The following is a 26564-nucleotide window of genomic DNA, read 5'->3' on the forward strand; positions in this document are numbered from 1 at the left end:
ACTTTTGAATTTTAAGCCAACATGCACAGCGGGAGAGTGTGTCAATTGACCAAAAACACACTAGTGAGGATGTTTGATCAACAGGAGAATAAAGTCCTACAACAGAAATGGATACGACTAGAAAATGTAAAGAAAAAAATGCTTTTTGATCAATTTTAACAAAGGACAACTGATGGATACTTGTGATATAAAATAAAAAAAGATCCAACAAATCCGCAATACCATTTAAGCTTTATTGTGATATCAGATACAGTGAAAACAGACAAATGTGACTTTTCTTTACTAGGACAGAGAATGCAAAGCAATGTAATCAAGTAAAAATAAGAAAAAGCTTCTTTTTTTTTTGCATTGAAGAAAAAAAGTTAAAAAAAGAAAACCAGGCACGACTTAATATAGCCATTATAAACACAACATGCTTTAGACCTTATATTTTAACAGTCCTAAGAAAAGAACTCTGCAAACGTATACAATCGTTTCCTTTGCATACCACTGTCGCCTAAACTAGATGTCGTTTGAATGACAAATCTCAAATAAATGTTTGAAACCAGTGTCACCAAAAGAAACAGCAAAAAAAGGGAAGTAAACAATCTTTTCTACCGCCAACACCTCAATATGTTGCTGTAAAAGACAAATAACGATTCAAAAAAACCCTAACAAATATTCATTTCCCACTTGGTATTCAGAGAGGCCACAAACTCACTTTTTGGTTTGACCAAGTGATTCACTTTCCAGATTGGTACTATATGTTAAAAACATGTGTTAAATGTATAAAAATAACAAACAAAAAAACATAATTTTTGACAGTGACACTGGCTTGGATCTAGTTCTGATTCTGAAAGTCTTCAGGAAAGCTGTTTTTTTTTTTTGTTAAACGGTCTGGGTTTCTATTGTGAAATTTGGGCGGGTGAATCCAGCTCACCGCTGACCATGATGCTAAAACACGACCAGCAGACTTTCTGCTATTAGGCTCTCAACAGGAAACTACCGAAGGATGAAAATCAACTTTAATATATAAAAAAAACAAAGCTTATTATCATCAAGCTAAGAGAGCACACATCAAAACACGCTGTGAGACAGCAAAAGAAGTGTAATAAAGGAAACAGCACAGAGGAACTAGTGAACAACAGCAAAAACGGCTACAAATAAAGTGAGGAAAGTAAGGGAACACGGATACATGCATCCACACACACTCACTCTGTCGTCATTCACACACACACATATAAAGCCAAAGGTACAGTGAACAAAAGTGCTTCAAGTCGGGGAAGTAGAGAAACTAACCCAGTAGAAATATGTATAAAACCTTAAATATGTTACTTTATGTACAAAACTGTGTGAGAGGGACAATGTATTGTCTGTAACTCTGTATCATCTTTCAAGTAAGATATATCTACAACTATTTTGTTTGCATTGTCTTTGACTGATTCAAAGGTCACGTGACCTGACTGACCTTATCGGTGACGAACCTTGACCGAGGGTTCGCCACTCGTTCTACTATTGCCCGCCGTCCCACCCGCCCATAAGCACGACAAAACCTCGATATCCATTCATTATATATAGTTTTACTTGATAGAAATCTACATTTAATTCCCCTCTTTACCTCTACAGGAAGTAAGCTCCGCCCCCTCCCGCTCTAACCACCCCGCCCCCCCCTTTATATACTTTGCAGGATACAACCACTGTTTCATAACATCTCTAGCTCTGAACATAGAACTATGAAAAAATACTGGATTATATTATGCTTCGGTATAGACTTTCGAGCGGATAGAGGTTCTGTGAGGTTCGTTTTCCAAGTTCGTGTCGTTTTTCGAGCTCCTGCTTCCAGTAGATGTGCTGGGTTCTCGGAGTCATGCGCCGCACAACAACAGGAGAGGGAGATTTCTTTTTCTTTTTCTTTTTTTTATCTTTTGAAGAGGCACAAGATTCATGCTGCTTAGAGGCAAAGACGTGGAGAAAAGCTACAAAAAGGAACGCATGGGCTCGCATGCTCTCAGACAGTCCGGGTAAAGTGCAGGAGGTTTAAAAAGTGAAAGCTCTGGATTGCATTTATCTCTATTAGCAGCAAAAGAATCTTTGAATGGTGTCTGATTGTTAAATTTGAGACCCGTTTCGGAATGCGCGCATCAAATTGAACGAATTACGAGCGTAGCGAACAGGTCTGCCGGCCTGTGGAAGAAAGCGAAAGCAGCAGATTTTGTGTGTTTGAAACGAGAGGGAGATGATCAAGCCAGCAACCACCCGACCCTGCAAATCATTCAAAGCATCTCATACAATCATTCGATTATTATCAATGAAAAAAAAGGCCATTCAATGGACAGACTTTTGCCTCTAAACCCATGAACAAGGCCTCTGCAAAGTGCAAACAAAGTAACTGCATTCAAGTATGCCATAAACATAATGCGTAAAACACACAGAGCTAACATGCGTGTGCATGTCCTAACATGTGGTTTAACACATAAATTACACATAGCAATGAACATACACATGATTGTAATATCAACGACAATAGTTTTGTAAAATCATTTGGCGTGAAGGGGGATGAAAACGTAATGCAAACATTGTTCCGAGGAGGACACTAGTTTCAGTTTTCCCCTAATGTCCAGTGCATCCAACCGGCTGTAGCTTGTCTTGTGTTTTACTCTCGCCTATAGTACGGTTGCAAACATGGAACCTGCCACAAATGCCAACTCAAAGACGCGTGTTTGTGTAATCTCACCGAAAGCACCAGAGGCAACTAAAGCTCCTGTAGGGGTCAGACGCTACTGCTGTACCAGAGTGTCCCGCGAATTGCACAGTGAAGTCATCCGAGGAAGAAAAAAAAAACATTTCGATTCGGAAATAAAATGGTTAAAACGCAAGGGAGATGCCACTATGCCACTGCAATGCTGAACGCCCACCCCATCCAAAATATACTGCTACATAGCCTCTCTAACGTAAGTCAGTCGTGTCGCTCGCTACCCCAACGTGAACGGAAAGACAATCAGAACGGGTCAGACTCGGAGAAGGAGAAAAATGCTAACCAGTAACATCAGTCCGCCAGGGAGGACTCCAGATTCCCGTCGAAAAGAAAGCATACACACTAGAGCGCACACCTCCCGCTTATTCACAAAAAGAGCGGAGGATGTTAAACGAAAAGCATGAGACTGTCTTCTGGATACTGTTAACGGCTTACGAGGAGGGCCGAGCACACCGAAACCAGTTAATGGGGCGGAAACTGAGTCCAACAGGAAGGGAGAAGGTTCGGATCCCAAAGTGTTGACATGTACATCTCCGTAAAAAGGTCCTAGAGAGTCTTTCAGTGACCGTAGATGTCTTTGATACGCTTTTCCGTCACTCTGCCTTTGAGTTTTGCGATGACCCAGTCTGGATGTGTCATGGTTGACGTTGGCGTGTGTGTGCGCGCGCGCGTGTCGGTGCGTTTTATTTTCGTTTGTGTACGTGTGCGTGTGGTGGTGTCACTCGGCAAAGTCCACAACAGAACAGCCCAAAGGTCACTGAGCAGAGAGAGGAAGTAGGCCAAGGTCACTCCCAGCCATTATCTTTGATCATGTGAGCCAGCTCGATGATGAATTTGCCTTCTTTGTATTTCTGACTGCTCTCAAATGCATGCTCCTGTAACAGAGACGAAAACAGACAAACGTTACAACCTAAAAAAAACAAACAAAAAACACAAAGCAGTGTTGACTACTGAAATCATAAAATATTTTTGTCCACTTTTTCATGCTCTTAAAGGGATACTCCACTTTTTTTGGAAATAGGCTCATTTTCCAACTCTCCTAGAGTTAAAAAGTTGAGTTTTACCGTTTTCGAATCCATTCAGCCGAAATCCGGGTCTGACGGTACCACTTTTAGCATAGCTTAGCATAGATCATTGATTCTGATGAGTCCAGTAGCATTTCTTTCAAAATGACCAACGAGTTTCAATATTTTTCCTATTTAAAACTTGACCCGGAGTTCGGCTGAATGGATTCGAAAACGGTAAAACTCAACTGTTTAACTCTAGGAGAGTTGGAAAATGAGCCTATTTCCAAAAAAAGTGGAGTATCCCTTTAACTCTGTCCCCCACCACTGACGGGATTTTCCGGCAATCCGCGTTTTCATTGTTATACGGTAGGGGGCGCTATTACGCATCTTCTGAAAGAGTAAAGGATCTCGGGATCGAAAAACAAGAGAAGAAGAAGCAGCAGAAACAAGCGATGGAAGCACTGCTTACGCATACAGTTTGTAAGCTAAAATGATCAACAAACATTAAACAGATTATGAATCAAAGCTGCCAAACGTTACTTAATGAAATGTTGAACGCATGAAGAGGTGCAGGACTGTGCAAACTATGCTTTGATTATCGTTCTGAATCTGTCAAACGTATCTGTCGATATGTTGTATGTTTAGATATTCATACAACAAAATATTCTGGGGGCCTGGAAAGTTTTGAGAAAATTATCAAAAATGCTGCAGCTGGCTGGCAACTTTTGTAAAAAAAACGAGAGAAAAAAAGAAAAAAACTGGCGGAGAAAGAGTAAAAAGATTGTAATCATCGGGAAAAAAATAAGCTCCAGGTTTACTGTGCTTGTTTGTAGGGCTACACAATGTGGCCAAAAATTTCAGAATATGTATCAATATGACTATAACATAATAATAAATAGGGGGAAATACAATGTTATAAACTTGTAGAATATGAGTCTTTTAGTGCTTTCTGTACTCCCCTATTACAAAACGTAGCTTGCTGAAATGATAGTCTTCTTAGCCCCTTTAGGCTGTCTGAACCTCCTCTCACACCTGTCCATTACTCATCTGGACTGAAATCGGCCCACTAGAGCAGTGGTGTGTCATCGAGCCTCAGGATGATAACTCTACACTGCGCTTCAACGCAGTCGGCCTGAAATAAGAGCTGTTCCAGAGAGCTTCTCATCAGATGAGGATGATGAAAAACTGGTCTGTGATCAGTGTTCCAGAGTGACTTCAATCTGAAGACTCAGTGATCAAACATGTGGAGACCTGAAGACTAACAAGATTGAGTCATGATGTAAAATCCCTCTTAACCAATCCCGATACACGATTAGAGCTCCTGTTTAATCGGGAAGAGAAACAACTAAATAAAGCCTCAATACCCGCCATCAACAAAAACTGAGCTTTCTGATATCATTAGTTTTAGGTGAAATGATTAATGGATTACAAAAAACTAATTTATTAACAATATACCAATGCTTTGACAACTTGATTGTAAATATTGTAAATATTTTGCATTAAAAGTAGATCCAAATTTACATTAATCAATATTAAACCATATTTCGCATTTAGTTATACTGTTCAAAAGTTTGAGGTTGGTTAAATTTTTTTAATTTCTTAAAAATTGCATTTATTTGATAAAAAAATACAGTAAAAACACTAATATTGTGAAATATGACTACTTACGATGATTAATTTAAGTTTTAAGTTTAAGTTTCTATCTTAAAATATATATTTTAAAATGTAATTTATTATATAAATGTCTTTACTGTTTGACTAATGCAATGTGTCCTTGCTGAATTTCAAACTATTTGAAATGCACATCACAGATCTGTTGAGCATTATATTATGAGATAGTGTTTGTTTAAGGATTTATCAATGAACGCTATTATGAAGTGTTATTGGTACTGATCTATTAAGTGTCTGCTGGTAAGATTGCATATGAAAACACAACAGCGTGAACACTTCCAGCATGAAAGTGGGCCGTAATTGAGCTGTGAATAAAGACATATATAGAGCTATATCTGTGCTGGACTGCAGAGAGAAGTCAATGCAAGGGCATGTTAATTCTGGTCACTGGAGCCCAGCTAAGTAACAGGATATCAGTAGACAAAAATAAAGAAACCCACACAAGCTCAGATTAGCCAACTGCAGAACAAGCACCCTGACAAGCACATATCAGCGAAGTGCAACACCTTGAAACAAAAAGCAGCTTGTATTGTGATGCAAGGGAAAGAAATGCAGGAGTTTCAAATAATAGTCTATAATTTGTGTGTAATGGAAGAAGAGTCAACTTACGTATTTCCAGCCCAGAGTGGTTTTACAGTTTTCACAGTAGATGTCCGCCACAGCATGTAAACCTGTTAGGAGAACCCTCTCCTCCGCTGGACCACAACCAACGTTCACACTGAGGGGAAAGAGGTTAATCAGTGGTCAAAATGATGATTCATGTGACTGACCTGCTTTCTGAAAGTCATTGAGGGTAACATTACTGGGTGACCACTAAGTAGGTCAGAAGCAGCATTACAGCAGATGTGAAGAGACCAACGGCCATGCAGCATCAAAGTGAAACGAGACTCGGATACAGCTTGGATAACTTTGCCACATTTTATTTGAACATAAATACACTGGCATTTAAAAAAAGACTATGCATGACTTTAGAACAAGTAATTCGCCAAACCATATATACACAAACTGCAGCATTCAATTAAATGCAAATGACTTAAGAATAGATTTACAAATGATTTACACAGTTATGCTTGTGTTTAATGGGGCTCAATGTTAGTAATGTTACAAATTTAGAAGCAAAAGATTATTTAAATTAGCGGGTGAGGATCAGATGCATAATGAGCTGGCTTTGATGTTATAGTCTAAACTTAATAATAAACTACCATTCAAAAGTTCAGGGGTGGTACGATTTTTTTAATGTTTTTGAAAGAATTCTCGTGTTCACCAATGCGGCATTTATTTGATCAAAAATACAGTAACATTTTGTAAAATATTATTACAATTTAAAATAACTTTTACTTTAACATTTTAAAATGTAATTTATTCCTGTGACGCTGATTTGCTGCTCAGGAAGAATTTCCTATTATTATAAATTTAGAAAACGGTTGTGCTGCTTATTTTTGTAGAGTTAAAAAAATTATTCATTGATGAATAGAAAGTTCAAAAGAACACCATTTAGTAAAAATTGAAATCATTTAGAACATTATAAATGTATTTAGTAGCTTTTGATCAATTGAATCCATCCTTGCTGAATAAAAGTACTAATTTCTTGAAAAAATAAAATAAAAATCTTACTGACCCCAAGCTTTTGAACAGTAGTGTATGAGGTATAACTCGAAAAATTAGAATATCACGCAAAAGTTCATTTATTTCAGTAATTCAACTTAAAAGGTGAAACTAATATATCATATAGACTCATTACATGCAAAGTGAGATATTTCAAGCCTTTGTTTGTTATAATTTTGATGATTATGGCTTACAGCTTATGAAAACCCTAAATTCTAAATGAGAATATTGTGGAAAGTTTTTCATAGCTGTAAGCCATAATCATTTCACCTGTATCTGTAAATATTGAGACGTGCATAAACAAGCTTTTCCAGTGCGTTTATAACACGAGTGATCTCATTTTGCAGCCAACTAAATTTGTTGCAATGCAATTCTCACATACAATTTCATAAAGTCTGTATAGGTAAATATTGTATTATTCAGTTCATTTCAGCATTCAGAATATTTCAAGGGACAGCAAAGCTCTCTTAACAAAATAATCTTTCTTGCGTTTACATTTGAAGCTGAAACTTCCACACGTGATGACAGCGGTCTCTATATTTTTGCAATGGCAGTGCTTAACACAGTTCAGTCTGTGAATTGCCTGAGGAATGTCACAGGTCACTAACACGAACAGTCACTCTCGACTTTATCATCGTAATATCTCACACACACCAGAGCGCTAGCTTAAACACACTGGTAGCACAATGCTTAAATATGATGAATCATCAACTGGCATCATTAGATAGCAGTGCTATGTTTAGGCCTACAGCTCTTGTAATATGCAAAACAGCTATAGCCATTCCTCTATGAGTCTCAGACAGAGATATAAGGGATAATGTGCAGTCAACCGGTCATTTTCGGCAAAATAAACCCCTGTAGGGTGATAGAAGACCCCCTGCTTTGCACTCCGTCTGGGTTTATTTTGCAAAAACATCCAGAGACATTCTCCCTTATATACACTACCGTTCAAAAGTTTGGGATCAGAATGATTTTTTTATGTTTTTGAAAAAGTCTCTTATGCTCACCAAGGCTGCATCTATTTGATCAAAAATATAGTATAGTACATGGTAATATGAATTATATTATTAACAATTTAAAATAACGGTTTTCTATTTGAATATATTTTTAAAATGTCATTTATTCCTGTGATGCAAAGCTGAACTTTCAGCATCATTACTCCAGTCTTCAGTGTCACATGATCCTTCAGAAATCATTCTAATATGCCGATTTGCTGCTCAAGAAACATTTCCTGTTATTATCAATAATAAAAATTGTTGTACTGTCAATGTCTGCTTAATATTTTTTATTAAAATAGAAATCCTTTGTGCCATTATAAATGTCGTTACTGTCACTTTTTATCATTTTTGATGCATCCTTGCTGAATAATAGTAATTTCTTAAAAAATAAATAAATAAACATTTACTGACCCCAAACTTTTAAACAATAGTGTATCGTCTTAATTCACAACAAGAAAATGCTATAAATTGTTGATGTGAATGAGATAATTACTTACACTGAATTAAAGAGGTAGGCTCGTCCCTGGCTGCCTTGGAATGACTAGAGAGACAAAAAGAGAAATATAATGTTATGTATGAATGATAATGTTCATATCAGAGTTCTCGCACACTCACAGATGCATCGGACTCGCACATGGTTTTCCATGAAAGATTCACTTTCATTAAGAGGCATTAAAAGAGTGTGTGTGGGAGTTATGGTGCTCTGTCTATGTTTGTTCATGTGTGTGTGTGTGTGTGTGTGTGTGTGTGTGTGTGTAGACGTTCATGGAAAGTCTGTCTGAAATACACTGTGTTCTGACAGCCAAGTTCTGGTCACAGGCCAACATGTGCATTTCATAAATGATTCTTAGCATATGTGTGTGCAAGTATGAAACAGTGTTTCTCTTTAGAAAATGTGTGTGTATGTGGGTTTATGACACTAAGCTCCACACATTGAGCGGACTAGCAGAGAGTAAAGGAACAGAGGTGCTTTTATTCCTCATCATAAAAATGGAGATAAAGCTCCACTGTATGGAGTCGCTTCTGTTGGGTTTCCATTCAGTGTTCAATGATAGTTCATTTTTTGAAGAATGTCCTGGCCACTCTTTTTAAAATAATAAAATCTGTCAAGTCCAAAAATGGCAAATAAATAAATGTAATGAAATAAATAATACAAATAAATGAATTAAAATCATAAGTGATCCATAAGACTCGGGTTCCTAAATTTCAGAACAAGGCCAGATTTAAACACTAATTCACAAAAACCTTGAAATCTTCAGTACTTCCATGGCATGTTCATTATAATTTATGAAAGTATAGTCATTTGTGAACAAATCTTTTTTAGTCAGATCTTTTCAAAGAATCGGTTCATTTAGTTAAGGGGTGATTATTGATTATTGCCACTTCCATAGACATAATTATTATTTTACAACTAAATGTTTGCTAGTACATATCTGTATTTAAATGACAGAAACATGAAATAAACATTATGTGGTTGAAAACACTGAACAACTGTATATATGACAAGCGCCAAGTATGTCTGGCTCTGACGCACTGAGCTTTCTAATCACACCGGTGTGGTCGCACACTTCAAAGGGTTAATTATCCAATTTAAAAATATTATGCAAATCTTTTTGAAGCTGCATTAAAATCCATTTGGGCTCAAAAATCTGAAGGGGACACGTGCCTCAGTTTGAATGGGCATAACGCCTCTGAACTCACATAAAGATATGATACAAAAAAAATGTAATAGCATATAAGTCACTACTTTATGACTTGATATCTTGATATCTCCATTTCCATTCAGTGTAACTACAAGGATGATTAGCATACCACTAAAAATATCTTCTTTTGTAGACAAAAAAGAAAGTCTAGAAAGTCTGGAGCAACATGCTTGTGAGTAAATAATGTCAGAAATGTCATTTTTGGTTGAACTAATCCTCTAAGTGTCAGGTGTTTTTAAAGCTGTCCTTCTTTCTTCTCTGTCAGTATCTCTGCCCCCTTAATCTCTTCTCTGGCCACTTTCTCCTCTTTGCTGATGGTTTTGAAAGCATGAACCTGTTTAGCATCTACCACACCCTAATAACACAGATAATAGAGTTCAGTCTAATGAGGGCAAGACTACTTCAGCCGTACCCAAACAGCACTGCAAAAGCATAGATGAACAGCATACGAATAAAATGTAAATACTGTTCACATGCTATCCACCTTATTCTGACGATTTCACTGCGTTTTGAATTATGGGTGGCACTTCCGGTTTGGGGAACTTCCTTTCAAAAAGGCTGAAACTAATAATTTCAAATCATAAGTTTGCCAAACAAATAAAGCTTATCTGTTAGTTTGACTGGATGAGCTGTCAATTTCCCTTCATGGTTTATTTTCTTAGGCATCATGAGAATAACGTTACACTTGGTATTTTAATTTCTTTTTTCCCTTTGCAATCCGCTGTAAAAGTATGAAAAAGGACAACATATACTGCGCATTTATGGTCTGTTTCCCTAATTTAATTTACGATATATTCCATTAATAACTCACTGGAATGTGCAAATAATCTCTCTCGTTATTCTAATCAAATCCTCACGTCTCTTTCCAGGTTTGTTTTCACAGGTAAATGCAATTTATAATCTGTCAAAATGACGGTAATCATTTTGAAATAGTATCACGTAATGCTGAAGTTAATGAACATTTTTGATTAAGGCAACATAAGTTACAGATATATTACAGTGATATCCAAAGACTCGCGCTTTTGGGGTTATTTGATCTGCTGAAAGTAACGTGTTGATGCTTTTACACTTTTAAATTTCCTTTTCATGTTCGATGTTTGAACGGTGAGTAGATTAACGTTGTTTTATGGTGACACTTTCCTAAATTGGGTTCATATCGCAAGCCTTTTCACTGATTGTTTACAGCTTAACGGAAGTTACACCCATAATTCGCGCAAAGCGTCATGGGGCGCAGGAATAGTGTGGATAAAGTTTGGAACAACACAACTTACCTTAAATGTTATTTGGTTTGTTATTATTAGTGGTCGACCGCCCGACAGATTTTTCGATGGCCGATATACAGCCATTTTCACACTATTTGATTTTAATTTGAATATGCTAAGTTTAGAAAGGATTTTTTACACTTCAAAACACTTCTTTTTAACATGTTCACATTCAGAATGAGCAACAGTTAAAGTGACACTTTCCTTAGCAAACACCACTACTAACAGCACTCAGTGATGGTGAGAATATAGTGAGGAGACTGTGAAAAAACACACAAGTGAACTTAGTCATTAAAAGTCGGTCTGTATATTCTAGCAGTAAGTCGTTAAGCAGACGTATTCATGGATGGAGCACTGAGTGCTCTGACAAACCAGCTAAAAATATGGATTACCAACAACAAGTGCGATGCTTTTCAGATTAGGAAAGCTTTTTTGGAAAACGTATGCATACACCCAAGAATTTTCAAACTATCCACATATGTACATCCATGAGTTGTCTACAAAAGCAGCGCATGCTTGTAGGTGTAGGTGGTTGGATTTAGGCCAGTGTGTAGCTGTCATCCTCGGTCGCAGGAGCTGGGGCATGGGCGAATCGGCTTTACTTTTCCACTGCCGGTGACCCGAGTATAGCGACAAGCCTAATAAAGACTGTTAAAGCCCACAGCGGCTGTCTGCTCTTCTAAGAGGAGTGTCTAACCAGCTCAGGCTGAAGGCAAACGGGTAATTTTATAGGGACATTGACACAATGAAAGGCCCCCAACTGTGTCGTTTAACATTGTGGGACAAGTAAATCTGGCTGTTGATACAATGGCAGTATGTGCATAATGCACCAGGGAATGAGAGGAGGGGCAAAAGCTGTGCATTTAGGAGGAAGAGAATGCATTCAAGCCAGATCGTTGAGATTTAATTACAGATCTGCCTCCATTATTATTATGTCATAATTACAAAAGCAGCACGCTACAGTCCTGGGAAACATTCAGTGCAAATAAGCAAAGAGATGCATTAGCAACTGTTAACAGAAAGTGATTTATACAAGCTTCCGATTCAGAGTATGAAATGTTTAAGACTTACTCTTTTTGTTTCAGAGCTTCTCTTAATAATTCATTCGTTACAGTTACTTTTTTTTACAGCAGAAATGACTAGTGGTGTTCCAAGTGACTCGTTTCTTTAAGGTTTTTGACATGCCTTGAGGATATCTTGGTAAGTGTTGCTTGGTTTTGAACTACTGTAACCATAACAGCAGGCCACACAGAAGGGATCCCTGGGATTCGACAACTCACTCATATTTGCCCGTGGTAAATTTCTCTTTTAAAGCGATTAATGAACACTTTAATGTTTTTTCCCCATGACAAGGGCCAAGGCTATTTGGGTTAATCTGCAGATGCAATGAAGTGTAGATCAATTATTTTAAAATGGTGGTTTGGACCGTGGGGCCTAATGCATAAAAGCTGCATACAAAAAAGGGGCTTTTGCCACAGTTAATACAGTTTCCTTCATCGGGATTAACAAAAAAAAAAAAAAACTTTCAAAACTTTCTACCAAAGCTATGCATACTTGTACTGGTGTTTTCATTTTAGTGACTCCAGTGGTCAATGAGCAAACTGCACAAACAGATACAAGATAACTTTAGCTGAATTTAACTGTCATTTTGAAGCCATTGTTCGTTTTACAAATATCTTTGGCATAATTGTGACCCTGGACCACAAAACCAGTCACATCGGTCTTTTTTTTATTTATTGAGATTTATACATCACAAATAAGTTGAATAAATAAGCTTTCCATTGATGTATGGTTTGTTAGGATAGGACACTATTTGGCCAAGATACAACTATTTGAATATACAACAGATTGAAAATCTGGAATCTGCCAAAAAATCTAAACATTGAGAAAATCGCCTTTAAAGGTTTCCAATTATGTTCGCGACTGTGCAGCATTCACTCACAAAAATAAATATTTTATATATTTACGGTAGGAAATTTACAAAATATATTCATGGAACATGATCCTTACTTAATATCCTAATGATTTTTGGCATAAAAGAAAAATGGATAATTTTGACCTATACAATGTATTGTTGGCTATTGCCACAAATATACCCGTGCGACTAATGACAGGGTCACAATTGACTTTCAGATATTAAACTGTGATTGCCTTGGACCAAAGTAGGTGATACCTACATTTTAACTAGTAGTCACATTGACAGTTCACATCAATTTAAAACAATCTCTTAGCAAGTATCTGAACTGTGCCAACTAGCTATATTATTAAGACATCAAATGGTAACATAAGCTGTGTGCCAGTTTAGAATACAGACAGGGAATACTGCATAAAACATACCATTCAAAAGTTAGTTTTTTATAAGATTTTATTTTATTCTGCAAAGATGCATTAAAATGATCAAAGGTGACAGAAAAGATCTTTTGTAAAATTATTGTAAATTTCTTTCATTTCAAATAAATGTTGTCAAACTTGATCATTAAGAAATGTTTCTTGAGACCCAAATCGGCATATTACAATGATTTCTGAAGGATCATGTGACACTGAAGACTGGAGTAATGATGCTAAAAATTCAGCTTTGATTACAGGAATAAATTACATTTTAAAACGTATTCACATTGAAAAGGGTAATTTTAAACTGTATTAATATTTCACAATATTACTGTTATTTTTTTTATTAAAAAGAAAGCAGCCTTGGTGAGCATAAGAGACACTTCTCTCAAAAACATTACAGAAATCATGCCAATACCAAACTTTTGAATGGTAGTGTATGAGAACGAAAAATTAAATGCATTCTGGCTTATATGCAGATAAACCCAGTTGTGCATACTTAAATATATACTTCAGTTTGCACTGAAACGACACACATACTTGAAAATCTCTGAACCACTGCGCTCTAATCAATAGAGATTTAGACTAGAGCATGTGTATTATCACTTTAAATACTAAAGTAGATTTATGGCATCAATGTATTGATTCATGCTCACATCATAAACTTTGACCAGTATCATCCACACACTTTCAAGTCCACAACCGTAGATCTCTCTCAGGTCTTTATGCAAAATGTTCATCCAACTCAGGCTGATTTTATTGTGAGGCTAAAACTTTCCACCTGGCTTGAAAACAAAACCACCCATTCTTTTACTGCCTTCATTTATCTATTGGCTGAAGATCTACTCCGCACTGACTGGCTGACTTTCCTCCCTCTCTCACTGGCTTTAAACTCTTCGGCTAACGTAACCTGAGATTACTGTTGTTAAAACAGAACAAGTGGGTCATTTACTGTTCTCATCAAAGGCACCTGGCTCAGAGACAAACTGCAGTCAATGCGGGGTTTGTTCTAATTCTTTTCAATCACTACCTGATTGTGGGAGCCGTTATGAGGCACATCTGATAGTAGGGGTTTGGTAATTCACTTTAACTACAGAGGAGGGGAAATGGGGAGATCGGGGCAGCATCCTAACCAAGATGGATCTTCATAAACCTACACAGGCAGCAACTTCACATTTCACACACAAAAAAGTATTCTTTATGGAAGAGTTGTATTGTTATCTAAGCATGTCTCTAATCGGACAATACTCTGATAAGCATAAAAATAGCACACTTAAATATAATTTTTTTAAAGGAATGGTTCGGAGTAATTTCAACCTAGGGTCCTTTGCACCATGAACTCGAGCCAAACACCCCCCCCAGAAGTTTTTTTCCCCCTTGGTCGAACATTATTAAAGTATTTAGAGATATCAGCCGAATGGCTTAGTGCAGGCGCTAATGAATCCAAAGTTGTATCTCGTAAATTACCCCACTAATAATGCCCGGAATGGTACCAAACTTCTACAGTAGTATAAATAGGTTCTGTACTCATAAAACAAGGCACTGGAAAGTTTGTAAGTACATCAGGAGTTTATTTAAATAACACTTGCCTGATGGCTTATGGTAGCGCTAACCCGGAGTGCTAGGTCACTTCCGTGATTCGGGAGAAGCCTGTAAAAGTTTTTGGGTATATCCCTTTTTTTTTCTCAAGTGTTGACAACTTAGTGTTAACTAATAATTGTTGCAAACTGATACTATCAACACAATATTAGTGCATTCCTGGAACTGGGCGTCCTTACACTACATCCTTATGCATCGGTTTCTGCCAGGACTTTTACAGGCTTTTCCTGAATCACGGAAGTGACCTCGACGTCCGGGTTAGCGGTAGCATAAGCCATCAGGCAAGTGTTATTTAAATAAACTCCTGATGTACTTACAAACTCTCCAATGCCTCGTTTTATGAGTACAGAACCTGTTTGTACTACTGTAGAAGTTAGGTACCATTCCGGGCATTATTAGTGGGAAAATTTACGAGATACAACCTTCGGATCTAATAGCGCCTGCACTAAGCCATTCGGTTGATATCTCTAAATAAGCTCTAACTTTAATAATGTTCGACCAAGGGAAAAAAAACTTCTGGGGGGGTGTTTGGCTCGAGTTCATGGTGCAAAGGACCCTGGGTTTAAATTACTCCGAACCATTCCTTTAATAAGATAAAATAGTACTTTTCAGATTTAAAAGAAAAAAAAATTAATAAACTTTTTTCTTGCTTCATCCATCATCTCGGTTTGACTTTTTCACTAAATTTGGAATAATGCATTCTGGGATAATAATTTGGCAGTAATGAGATTTGTTCATTTCTACCCCACTTTCTACATCGTATTTTGCTTAATTCACTAGTTCGCCTGCCCATTCAGCCTGAAAGGTTAATAGTAAACTAACTTGGCTTGCTGTCCTTGGAGGAAGCTCGAACCTGAAGCTCAGCTTGAGTTAAACCCCCCCTATGATGGAATTGTGCATAAGAGGATAGAGATCATTTACTAGAGGAGAAGGGCAGGAGGAGGGCTGCTGGAAGAATTTGTCAATGGGATGACGTGCTTATATACAGTAGTAGGTTCGTAATGATGATTGACAGGACTGATCATTTTGGCTCCTCCCGAACCTACTGTACATTTGGAACTTCATTACAAATAATAGAGCAATGCTTTGTTTAGGTCAATTATTCTGATGATTTTTGACCAGTTTTCGAAAAATCGTTCTGCCTGGTGTTACTTACAAAATATATCAATAGCCATGTAAATATATGGTATACATTTTCTATTTTCAAATATTATTATTGAATTTTGGGCAAATAAATATATAATATAAATGTAAATAAGTGTAAATAAATTCAGCAATAAATAAATATTGATATATATGTGTACACATACACACACACACACACACACACACACACATATATAAGGGATGTAACAATATCCTCGTGTCACGATTCGGTGCATATCACGATACTGAACTCAAGATACGATATTATTGCGATACTACATTGTATTACATTGGGTGTGGAAATGAACAGTCTTGGACTTGGTGCTGGAAACACAATGCACAGGAGAATAGAGACACCAGAATAAAAACATTAATGATTCTGAAGCTAAAAAACAGAATTATTTTAGACAAATATGCTTACACTCTTTCACCGACTAGATATATTTAAAATAATGTAGCCCACTTTTTACTGGTAACATAAGACATGTGGCATTATCATGACCCACAAATATTCCCCCATTGCATTATCATTATATATAGCAGTTTAATGTAGTACTGACACTAAAAACTTTTTTCACGCAGTCATTTTCATTTTGGGTGAACTATACACAATACATATTGTTGCATTTTTGTATTGCAATATATTGTGACACGATATATTGTTACACCCCTAATATATACAGTATATAGGATATTAGCTATTAATATCTGCTTTGCTGAATCACTGCAGTTTTAAAAATTTACCAAAACAACATATCTTAGAAGGTAAAATAATAATGCTGCCAATGGTTTGCATTAATCAGGAAAAATATGCCAATGATCATGGTGCATTATGATTCTGCAAACTAGGTTTTGGAGCAGAGAGATTAGGTATGCAAATCTTCCAAGAACTTCCAAGGACAATTTTTTTGGAGGCACCCAGTATAAGGACTTACTGACACTTAGACTTAGACTAGATTGCTTAAAGTAGATCTTGATGTAGTGCTATACGACCCAATGCCCCATGTCCGGAGCAGATGGGGTGTCTATCTGTGAATCAGAAGGGTGCTTGACGATGCCTTGCTGCAGACAAAGCCTTAGCTTAGCCTTTCCACAATACATTTCGTGCCGTGAGGTTTGATGCCAATCCAATAGTTCAGCATGCAAGTCCTGCTTTTTATTGGCTAGCGCCATGCCTGCTAATCCTTTCTAAAGTTGATCCAATTTTTGGCAGGTTTGTGACAGCATAATGCAAGATATCATGATACCTCACCTCCTAGTTTATGAAAGAATGCATTAGAAGGACGCTATGCATCCTTTCAATGGGGAATTCACCACAATTAATATGTCAAGAATGATTGCATTAAATGAAAGATAAAAACGAGAAGACTGAGAAAGATATCTGACATGGCAAGTCTCAGCAATGGTGGCCATGCTGGAAGAGTGAAAGTACGTCATAAACAAATTAGCCTGCTTTAACAGTTAAAACAAAACAAAAAATCCACTTTTAAGCGCTATACAAAGGCCTCCATTCTGAAATAAACTGGGTCATCTTTAACAAAGCCATCTTTAAGGCATCATCTAAATGTCAGGATATGTAAGGAACATCTGTTGAGCTTTTCATTGTGTAATGTCAATTCTTGCCCTCAAAATCTCCTCACAGATGACAGCGCAGAAACAATGTACCTTTCATAATATACGACCTGCCATTGAGCAGGTCCATTTGTTAATGAAATAAAGATGCGTGCCATGAAAAGAGCCCTTAGGTTTGCAGTAGCTACAGGAGAAAGGTGCTGGACACAGACTATCACCCTCAACGAAATGACATAATCAGCTTAGAGGTAATTCTTGGCATTGAGGAGATGAGGTAGAGAAAGGAAGTCGCAGGCGAATCCAGTGCAGTCGTACAGTATAGCAAAACCTCTTTTCACCAGAGCGACACACCTCCCCAGAGCATGTGGTGTTTTTCAAGTGCTAAGAGCATTAATGCTTTTATTTGGACACACAAACAATCCTGCAGGCCTGCTGGATGAAGGAAAAGAGACTTTCTGACAGATCCTGGAGGATGAACGCACTGGAGCTTGAGCTGAAGCCGATTCAAATGAATTTGGTTTTGCTTACTGTGAAAAAAGTTCACAGAACTAAAGTTTGCCCCTGGTCTACCTTCATGTCCAAAAAAAGATTGTCTAACTGGCATGGCCGCATACAGTCAGTCAATTAATCTGCGTGTAAAGAGGGCATGGTATTAGGGACTGCTGCTCTCAGTCTCCACAGATCTTATTTTAGATTTTGTGTGTATTTATATACAGATTGCAATGCATCACCAACCATTACAAGCCATAACTTGGTGGTCATAGGATTTAAACATTTCTACAGTACATTTTTAGATAAACTGTAAGGAAATGTATTTCTTAATATCAAAAAAAGACTGATTTAATTTAAAAAGTATACAGTCTGTTTGCACTGGGTGTTTCAAAGTGAAACCAGTGTTTTCCGTGTCTCTGAATGGCTCAGTTCACAATAAAATACTCCATCTCTAGACTCTACATTTGAGTTTAGCATGCATTTGGGACGTAGCGGGCAACGGTTATTTTCACATTTGCATAATTTCCACGATTTTTGTGGGCAGATGATTACAGCATTTCACTAGATTTGTAATGAGACATTTGTAAACCCGTTTTCACAGAAATGATGGTTTGGTAGAACTGCAGTTCCATCAAAATAAAAGCTCACGGGTTTATCTCTGGCAAGAAGTTAAGACATCAACAGTATTCTAATTTCCCTACTGCAGCATAATGTAAAATGATATACTTATTAAATATTCATTTGCATTTGTTTTACAATATATAGGCTATTTCTCTCATAGGAATAATAATAATTTACCATTATTATTATTATATTCTAATTGTTTGGCTCCCTATAACACCAATGTGAATGTAATGTAGACCGAGATACTATATATATCATGACTAAAGAGAGGGTTGATTCCCCTTTAAAGTTCAGTCAAAGTTAATGCACAGACTTTTTTCTTTGTTCAATTTGCAGACTGAACATTGGTTGGCTTAATTTTGAACTCTCAAAGTGCACCAGATTGATGAATTTTTCAATAAAAACTTTTTCCTACGAGGGGCCATGTCCCCGGACCCCCAAGAAGGACAGAGGTCCAGCCCCCATACTCTAACAAAATCCTCTGGGAAAGTACATTTAGCCTTGACCTCTTTGTAATCTTAACACAATACAGGATTGCATGACTGCATATCGACATAATCTATGACCTTAAAACAACAACAACAACAGTCTCTAAATATGTAATGGAAATACAAGTTAGCCAACATTCCATTCCTCATGTCAAAATAATCAATAAAAAGTTGCTGGATCACTTGGCAACTCATGAAAACTTGGAGGACACGTCAAACCGCTTCAGATTTCTGACCCATAATGTGACGTGGCTTCTTTTTGTTTGTAAAAATTTTAATTAGACCTTTTCTTTTCTAATAAAAAATGAGAAAGCAAATCTAACTGTGGCTGGATTCATGAAATTCTTCTTAAGAAGCTAAGAATTTTTTTAAAGATAATGTTCATAAGAATGTTCCAAAAAGGAATTCCGAAAACTTCTTAAGTTATCAGATATTTTCTTCAAAGGATATTTCACCCAAAAATGAAAAACCTGTCATCATTTACTCACCCTCAAGTTGTTCCAGACCTCTATGAATTTCTTTCTTCTGCTGAACACAAAATATATTTTTGAAGAATGTGGGTAACCAAACAGTAGATGGGACCCATTGACTTCCAAAATACTATGGAAGTCAATGGTTCTCATCAACTGTTTGCTTATCGACATTCTCCAAAATATCTTCTTTTGTGTTCAGCAGAAGAAAGAAATTCATACAGGTTTGGAACAACTTGAGGGTGAGTAAATGATGACAGGTTTTTCATTTTTGGTTGAACTATCCCGGCTTTAGGAATAATTGTAATCTTAAGAATCTAATTTTCAAATCCCTTTAGCCTGGAAAACAAGAAATCAAACAGGTTAACCAAACCACCTGTTCCCAGATCGTGTCTGAACTACAAGAGGGCCCGACTGATCCTGACAGGTGCTGTGCATACTGGGAAGTGGATCATCTCTTGCAGTAGCGTTAACAGCTTAGCCATCTGGGAGAGTGGCACGTGCCTCCTGTGCGAACATATCCTGCTAAATCCACCAAACAAGATGCAAAGTGTCTGCTGTGGTATCACAGTATATCATACACAAAACGGTACGTCAGCTAGGCTGGTAAACCTATTACGGGTGCTGTCAGGAGACACAAAAACAGTCCAAGCACAGCAGAGACGTGACTTACAGCATGCTGCAAGGTAACAGAAAAATGTTTATTACGCACACATATACATATGTATATGAGAGCTGTCATTTTACCCCACTAAGTTTATTATTTTCAAATGAAGTAAAATGACTAGGTAAATAATTTTTTTAATATTTTATCTAAAGCGACTTACATAAGGAATGCATTTTCAATTCAATGCGTTCCTTTGGTGTTTCTAACGCCATGCTCAACTTTTATATTTTTATATATATTTTTATGTGAGGACCGTTCTTCTCAACTCGTGTTTCTTGAAATCCCGTGGTTACTGCAAAAGCTACAATACTTTGAAAGAACCTGAGCTATGATCACAGTGTAGTTAATAATGTAGCATCGCTACTTTTAGTTAGTTGCTCCCGACACTGCCTGTAAGTCCATTAGAGTCGCCACTGACCTTTGAGATGAGCTCATCGTGATTGGCGAGATGTGCCCGGCAGTGGATGCAGCTGTAGGTTCGGTGACAGTTGGGCAGGTAGGCCTGGAAAGTCTTTGACTTTGTCATTTTGACCATCTCACAGTCGTGGTTCTCTTCACTGGGTTCTTCTGGGCTGGCGCTAGACGAGTTGCAGCTTTGCTGAACTTGCTGACAGAAGAAACACTGGAAGATGCAAGCAAAAGCCGTCGTTGTTGTGGAGTGGGTGTGTGGCACGCTCCACACAGACACCACAGGAGAAAATACGACCTGGAAATAGAAGGAGGATGGAGAAAGTCGTTATTAATTGGCTTCTACCAAGCTATAAAAAGAGAGGGTAATCTTAAACTGACCTTTAGGACCCAAAAATCCTCATGATTTTCATCATTTACTCAACTCATGTCATTCCAAAACCCTATGACTGTCTTTCTGCTGTGGAACACAAAATGAGAAATTGCACTGGTTACTTTTCCATGCAATTACGATGAATGGGAACCAGAGCAAAAGCAGCACAGAAGTAGTTGTAAGCTTCACAAAAACATTCTTTTGAGTCGGCTCTCAAGTGATCCAGTTCACAAAATCAGTCTGAGTGAATCTTTCAAGAAGACTGATTTGATTCTCTTGATCCGAAATCGAATTCCCTTCATTGAGACTAACTCAATGATCCGTTGTATTTAACAAAATGTAACTAAAAGGGTGTATGAATAACTACTTAAAATGATGGTCTGTATGACTTCAGATGACTTTGAATATAGTTCACGAGTTATATTGTCCACATTTATGATACTTTTATGGTACTCTTGCATCCTATTTGAAGCTTAAAATTGCATGGAAAGAGTAACCATTAAATGATGACAAAGTTTTACATTTTTGGGTTGAACTTACATTTGCATTTAGCAGATACTTTTCGCTCCAAAGCGACTTACATGGCATTTAAGGTATGCATTTTCAATTCAATGCGTTCCCTGAATCAATCCCATGTCCTTGGTGTTCCTACCGCCATGCTCAACTTGTATGAACTAACCATTTCCTGAACAATTGCATGAACAATTTGTCCTAGAATGGCAAAAAAAGATTTAGTATGCAAATAAGCAGCTCAAATCAGATAAAAAAAACAAAAGAAAAATAATTTCCTCTTCACCCTTAACAGCTTAAGCCTGATCAGCCTGTGAGACTGATGAAGTGTGAATAATAAAGATTTGCCCTCCAGCGAACACCACATATTTAACATTCACTTTTAGACAAGTTGTTTAAGCATGTCAAAAATGTCAGCTAGTTGCCCTGTGCACCAAGAGGACCAATCTAATCTCTATTGCCACAGTGGGAAACGCATCATCTATAACACAATAACATTCAAATCATCTTGATTTACCAGACCAGACTGCCCCCTTTTTTACAAAACCAAAATAACACTAAAGCAGTGAATTAATTCTGGAAGGTTATTAATACATCAATGATTTTAGCTACAGCACTTCCTTTGATTATCATGCAAAACCTTTGTACATGAACATGGCTATCAAAGTACCATATTGCATGTGATGCCACTGTATCATGGAACTTTTCTGCAGGGGAGGAGAAATTATAAGGAATAATAATAATTAAAGGCATTTCACATTCACACTTAAAGAGATAGTTCACCCAAAATTGAAAATTCTGTCATCCTTTACTCACCCTCAAGTTGTTCCAAACCTGTATGCATTTCTTTCTTCTGTTGAACACAAAAGATATTCTGAAAAATGTCAGTAACCAAACAGTTGATACTTCCCTAGTATTTTTTTCTGCATATGGCCAATGAGGCTCATCAACTGTTTGGTTACCCATATTCTTTAAAATATTTTCTTTTGTGTTCAGCAGAAGAAAGACATGCATACATGTTTGGAACAACTTGAGGGTGAGTAAATGATGACAGCATTTTCATTTTTGGGTGAACTATCCCTTTAAGGCACTGGCCGATTTTAATATGTGGCTTTTCTAAAACACCATCTCTTTTTGTCATTCATCATTCCATAGTTCCCATGCTGTTCACACAGACAATCAGAAAATAACAGGAAACACTGTATAATGCGCTAATGAGGGGGCAACAACACTGTATGCAAAAGAAAACAGTCACTTCCGCAATAGCACAGGAAGCTCCAACCATGCCGACCAACAAAGCGCGCGAGCTCTGGCGCCGATGGGTTGCCAGATCTCGCTAAAAGCATGCAACACACTCTGACGTACCTAACCAAAATAAGTCTGAAGGAGCAACCCCAAGCTGCTTTTGTTTTACATAAAACATACATTATCAATGCAAATTTAATTTTGACGCTAAAATGTATTTTCGAGAACCATCCTTTTCCTTAATAATTTAAATGTTTCACATATTACAACTGACCCCATAAATAAATCTCACTCGTGCACACACGCACGCACACAGAAACGGCTGACGAAAGAGAAACTGTTCAATAATTACATAATACACTGGGATTCGTACAGGAAGTGGGAATATTTGACATCTGCTGCTCATACGATCATACGTCATTTTGATGTTATCAATCTCAAATATGCAACTGCATTATGTTAACAAGCCCTCAAAACGGCCCATAATTATAAGCGACTTCACGTAAACAAAACACAAAGTCGCTTATAATAAACGGAGTTGGCAACACTGTCGCGCGTGCACGAAGAAGACAACAAGACCTCGCGCAGCGCTCGATGTGGCACACGTCTCGGTGGAAATGAGAACTTTACCTGTAAACATCTCTATAGATATTCAATATGTACTATATGATTGATTTTTTCCTCTTACAAATCTATTAATCACATAAATATGCACGAAAAATATCGAGATTATTCATTATATTTAATGTAATTAGCACGAATTAATGTTAACACAAAAATAAGCATTACACGTCAAGCGTGCTTTTACAAAGACAAGTTCATTGGAAAGAACACACATATCTGTAACATTGTTAAATGTGCGAAAAATATCATTATAACTGCTCAGTTATAATATGTTTATAACTGCTCACCCTGTAAAAGCGCTGAAGTTATGAAATAAAACCAGAGGACGATCGATCTGAAGGAAGATCAACAGCAGACAAACAAAGGAGGCTCATGAGCGCGTGTTAACCTGACAGGATAAGGCTAATCATGAGTATGATGATGGCTTAAGAAAACAATAACAGCTATAACAAATCTAACTATTTAAAAGCTCGAATAGTCACGCTAAGCTACTAATCACTTATAAATCTAAGCAACTTATTCAGTGCAACTTATTCCGCAAACGCATGTATTTGTCTCTTTTGTTTTACTTCCATGCAAAGTGACAAACAACTAAAGCAATATGTTCATAAAAGCAATCCAGTGCGCCAACAATAGGCAACCAGTTACAAAAGGTGCAAATTGATTGTTGTCAGCGGGATCTTTAGAGCAAACAACAAAGAAACCGTGAGACCAACGTGGATACAAAACAAAGGCTCGTGCGTTGACAAAACCAGGAAGCGCAGTGACAGAGACCAAATTTGAGTCTCGATATCTGCAAACAGTAATGCCAACGATATATTGTCATTCTTTATGTAAACCAAATACGACATTTGTGTTGTCGTACCGTACAATTAACTTACAAAACGCGTGCATGCATCCAACTCACGTTTTTTTTTCAAAGGCAGACGAGAGATTTAGACAAGGAAAGGTTTTAAGCTTGTGTACATTTACAACTAAGCGTTCTAAAACAATACTCTTGTTTTCACATATCAAATATAAAAGTATATTAGTTTGACATGAGCAGAAACTCGTCAACTTACCACTTGAACTGGATCTCAATGCGAAGTTTGGCATAGATTTTCTATAGGGAAGCTGATATTTTTTTTCCCCTCAACGTATGATTTGTGATATTTTTTTATTATTTTTGGTTCTGGTTGTCTTGTCTCGATGCAGGTTCCGTCTGAGATCTCAAACTGAGACTGTCTGACAGTTTTGTGTGTCGGTTAAGCTGTACATTTCTCTAGTCTTTGTTGCACTCTTTGTGTTTGTGTGGTAGACTTGCTGCTTTGTGAGTGGGCGGGGCGTCGCATTACAGGCGTGTAAAGCAGCCAATAGCGGGGCTGCGAGGGCGTGGCCATCAGTGAAGCGAAAATAATCCCGGATGTGTAAATAAATACAATGCAACTCAACGATTATATAGATGACTTCATCGTATCCATGTTTTGCATTATGTCCCCAGGCAGCTCTCAAAATGGAGAGCAATTCAACGAAGTGTAATGGATTTAAATGTTTTTTTATATAACTGAGTTAATTGATTGATAGTTCTTAGAATAGTCTGTAGTTTGAGCCCTATAGTGTCACTGATTCCTTTTTAGTATGATACACCCACACAAAAGTCCACATGTGAAACATGCAATTAATGTCAACGTATCAAAGAGTCATCATAGAGCAATATTGCTTAATTAATGGTTTGGGACTTGTGTAAGGGTGGGATTCACAGCCTGACAGCATTAAAGAAATGGCCCCATCTTTATGCGTCAGAGAGCATCTGCTACGCCTTATAAATAATAAGTGAAGAGGCTGCCTAAAAATAAATGATGGTCTCAAAAAAACAACCCAGTATTCTAGTAACTGTGCACAACTATAACGGCAGATGTAATGCATAAGGTACAACTTATCCTTACTATATTGACATGCATGTCATTATCATCATTCACTGACAGTGCGTTGCTCAAAGATAAATAACCCATTACCTATTGACACAGGCAGACAGACGCAGTGTTCCGACGATAATCAATACTCATCAATAGTTTCAAAAGCGAACAGGAAGGCGTGAATTCGTGGAATATTATCAAGTCTTCGGGTAAATAAGGAAGCCTGTCGCGTCGCCACCACTGTCCTGATGATGTCATATGTTTTCATTCTGCGTCCCATTTTATAACTCCGCGCCATAGTAACCCACAGTAAAGCTTTTCACACTGACTCAAGGCAATTGTTACCCAGCTCACCAAATAAAATAAAAAATACAGAGTGTTACGTTTGACAGCGTCGTGTTTAAACTTGCTGCCTGCTGTAGGGATATAAAAACACAGCACTCCAATGTGACCTTCGCTGAGGCACTTATGGAGTCCTCTTAAAGCAACTCACACATTCGGGTGTGTGCACTGGAAAATATCATCGAATTTAAAAAAGAAAACATGCCAAATGTTGCACGACGCAGAATGCGATACCTTTTAGGTGGACGTGGATCAGTTGTTCTCCCCACTGCAGGGTTTCTCATTCAGGAGCACTGCTGTGGTGTCCGCATGTGTCACGACGGTGCAAGATGCTGAGCTGCTGCTGCTGCTGCTGTTGTTGTTGTTGTTGTTTAGAGTCTTCTGTTCATATTTATTTCGCTCCGACACTCTTCTCTGCGGATTTTTTTTTTTTTTTGAATGAGAGACTGTGATGCGATCACGTAGCATACGAGGCGGAGGTCGCTATTAGTGTGCGCTCCACGCTCACCAACATTTACATCTGTCCCGTCTTCATTCACAAATATTTTGCAAGCTAAAGAAGCACGCGACCCTTTTTTAAAATGCATCCAAAAAGACCCCCCCCCCCCCCCCCCCCAAAAAAAAATAATGGTTTGGGAAAGCACCATTTGAATTTTAAAGAATGTAAATATACAGTTGCAGTTGCAATTTTAAAGAATGCAACAAATGTTGCCTATAGTTTTTTCACAGCTGTATGTAGGCTAATTGTCCCATTATTATTAATGATCACACTAATTAAAAAAGAATCAGTTTAAGCATGTT

At 37.4% G+C, this 26564-nt stretch overlaps 1 protein-coding gene across 7 annotated transcripts; it reads right to left on the bottom strand.

Moving 5' to 3' along the window:
* Window positions 1–219: 219 nt before the first annotated feature.
* Window positions 220–26426, bottom strand: ypel1 (yippee-like 1). Of its 7 annotated transcripts, none has more exons than XM_079607152.1 (7): window positions 24588–24845; window positions 21729–21858; window positions 21156–21234; window positions 20785–21072; window positions 8513–8556; window positions 6022–6130; window positions 1907–3609 (listed from the first exon to the last, which is right to left on the bottom strand). In XM_079607152.1, exons 4-7 carry the CDS (start codon window positions 20899–20901, stop codon window positions 3520–3522), a joined length of 360 nt encoding a protein of 119 aa, XP_079463278.1. In that variant the 5' UTR covers window positions 20902–21072; window positions 21156–21234; window positions 21729–21858; window positions 24588–24845; the 3' UTR covers window positions 1907–3519. The 7 variants fall into 7 exon arrangements, with proteins under 7 accessions (XP_079463275.1, XP_079463280.1, XP_079463278.1 ...); XM_079607150.1 differs by having other exon boundaries at window positions 21688–21858; window positions 24588–24833; XM_079607149.1 differs by lacking the exon at window positions 21729–21858 and having other exon boundaries at window positions 220–3609; window positions 24588–24841.
* Window positions 26427–26564: the final 138 nt, after the last annotated feature.

The sequence above is a fragment of the Phoxinus phoxinus genome (genome assembly GCF_949152265.1).
Source record: "Phoxinus phoxinus genome assembly, chromosome: 3".
Taxonomy (NCBI): domain Eukaryota; kingdom Metazoa; phylum Chordata; class Actinopteri; order Cypriniformes; family Leuciscidae; genus Phoxinus; species Phoxinus phoxinus.

Coding starts and splice junctions, on each gene's coding strand:
- ypel1 (XM_079607149.1), bottom strand. CDS start 20,901: ATGGTCAAAATGACAAAGTCAAAGACTTTCCAGGCCTACCTGCCCAAC. Junction 6,131..8,512: donor GCCTACCTCTTTAATTCAGT/GTAAGTAATTAT, acceptor CTTTCCCCTCAG/TGTGAACGTTGGTTGTGGTC. Junction 3,610..6,021: donor CCACTCTGGGCTGGAAATAC/GTAAGTTGACTC, acceptor TCTCTGTTACAG/GAGCATGCATTTGAGAGCAG.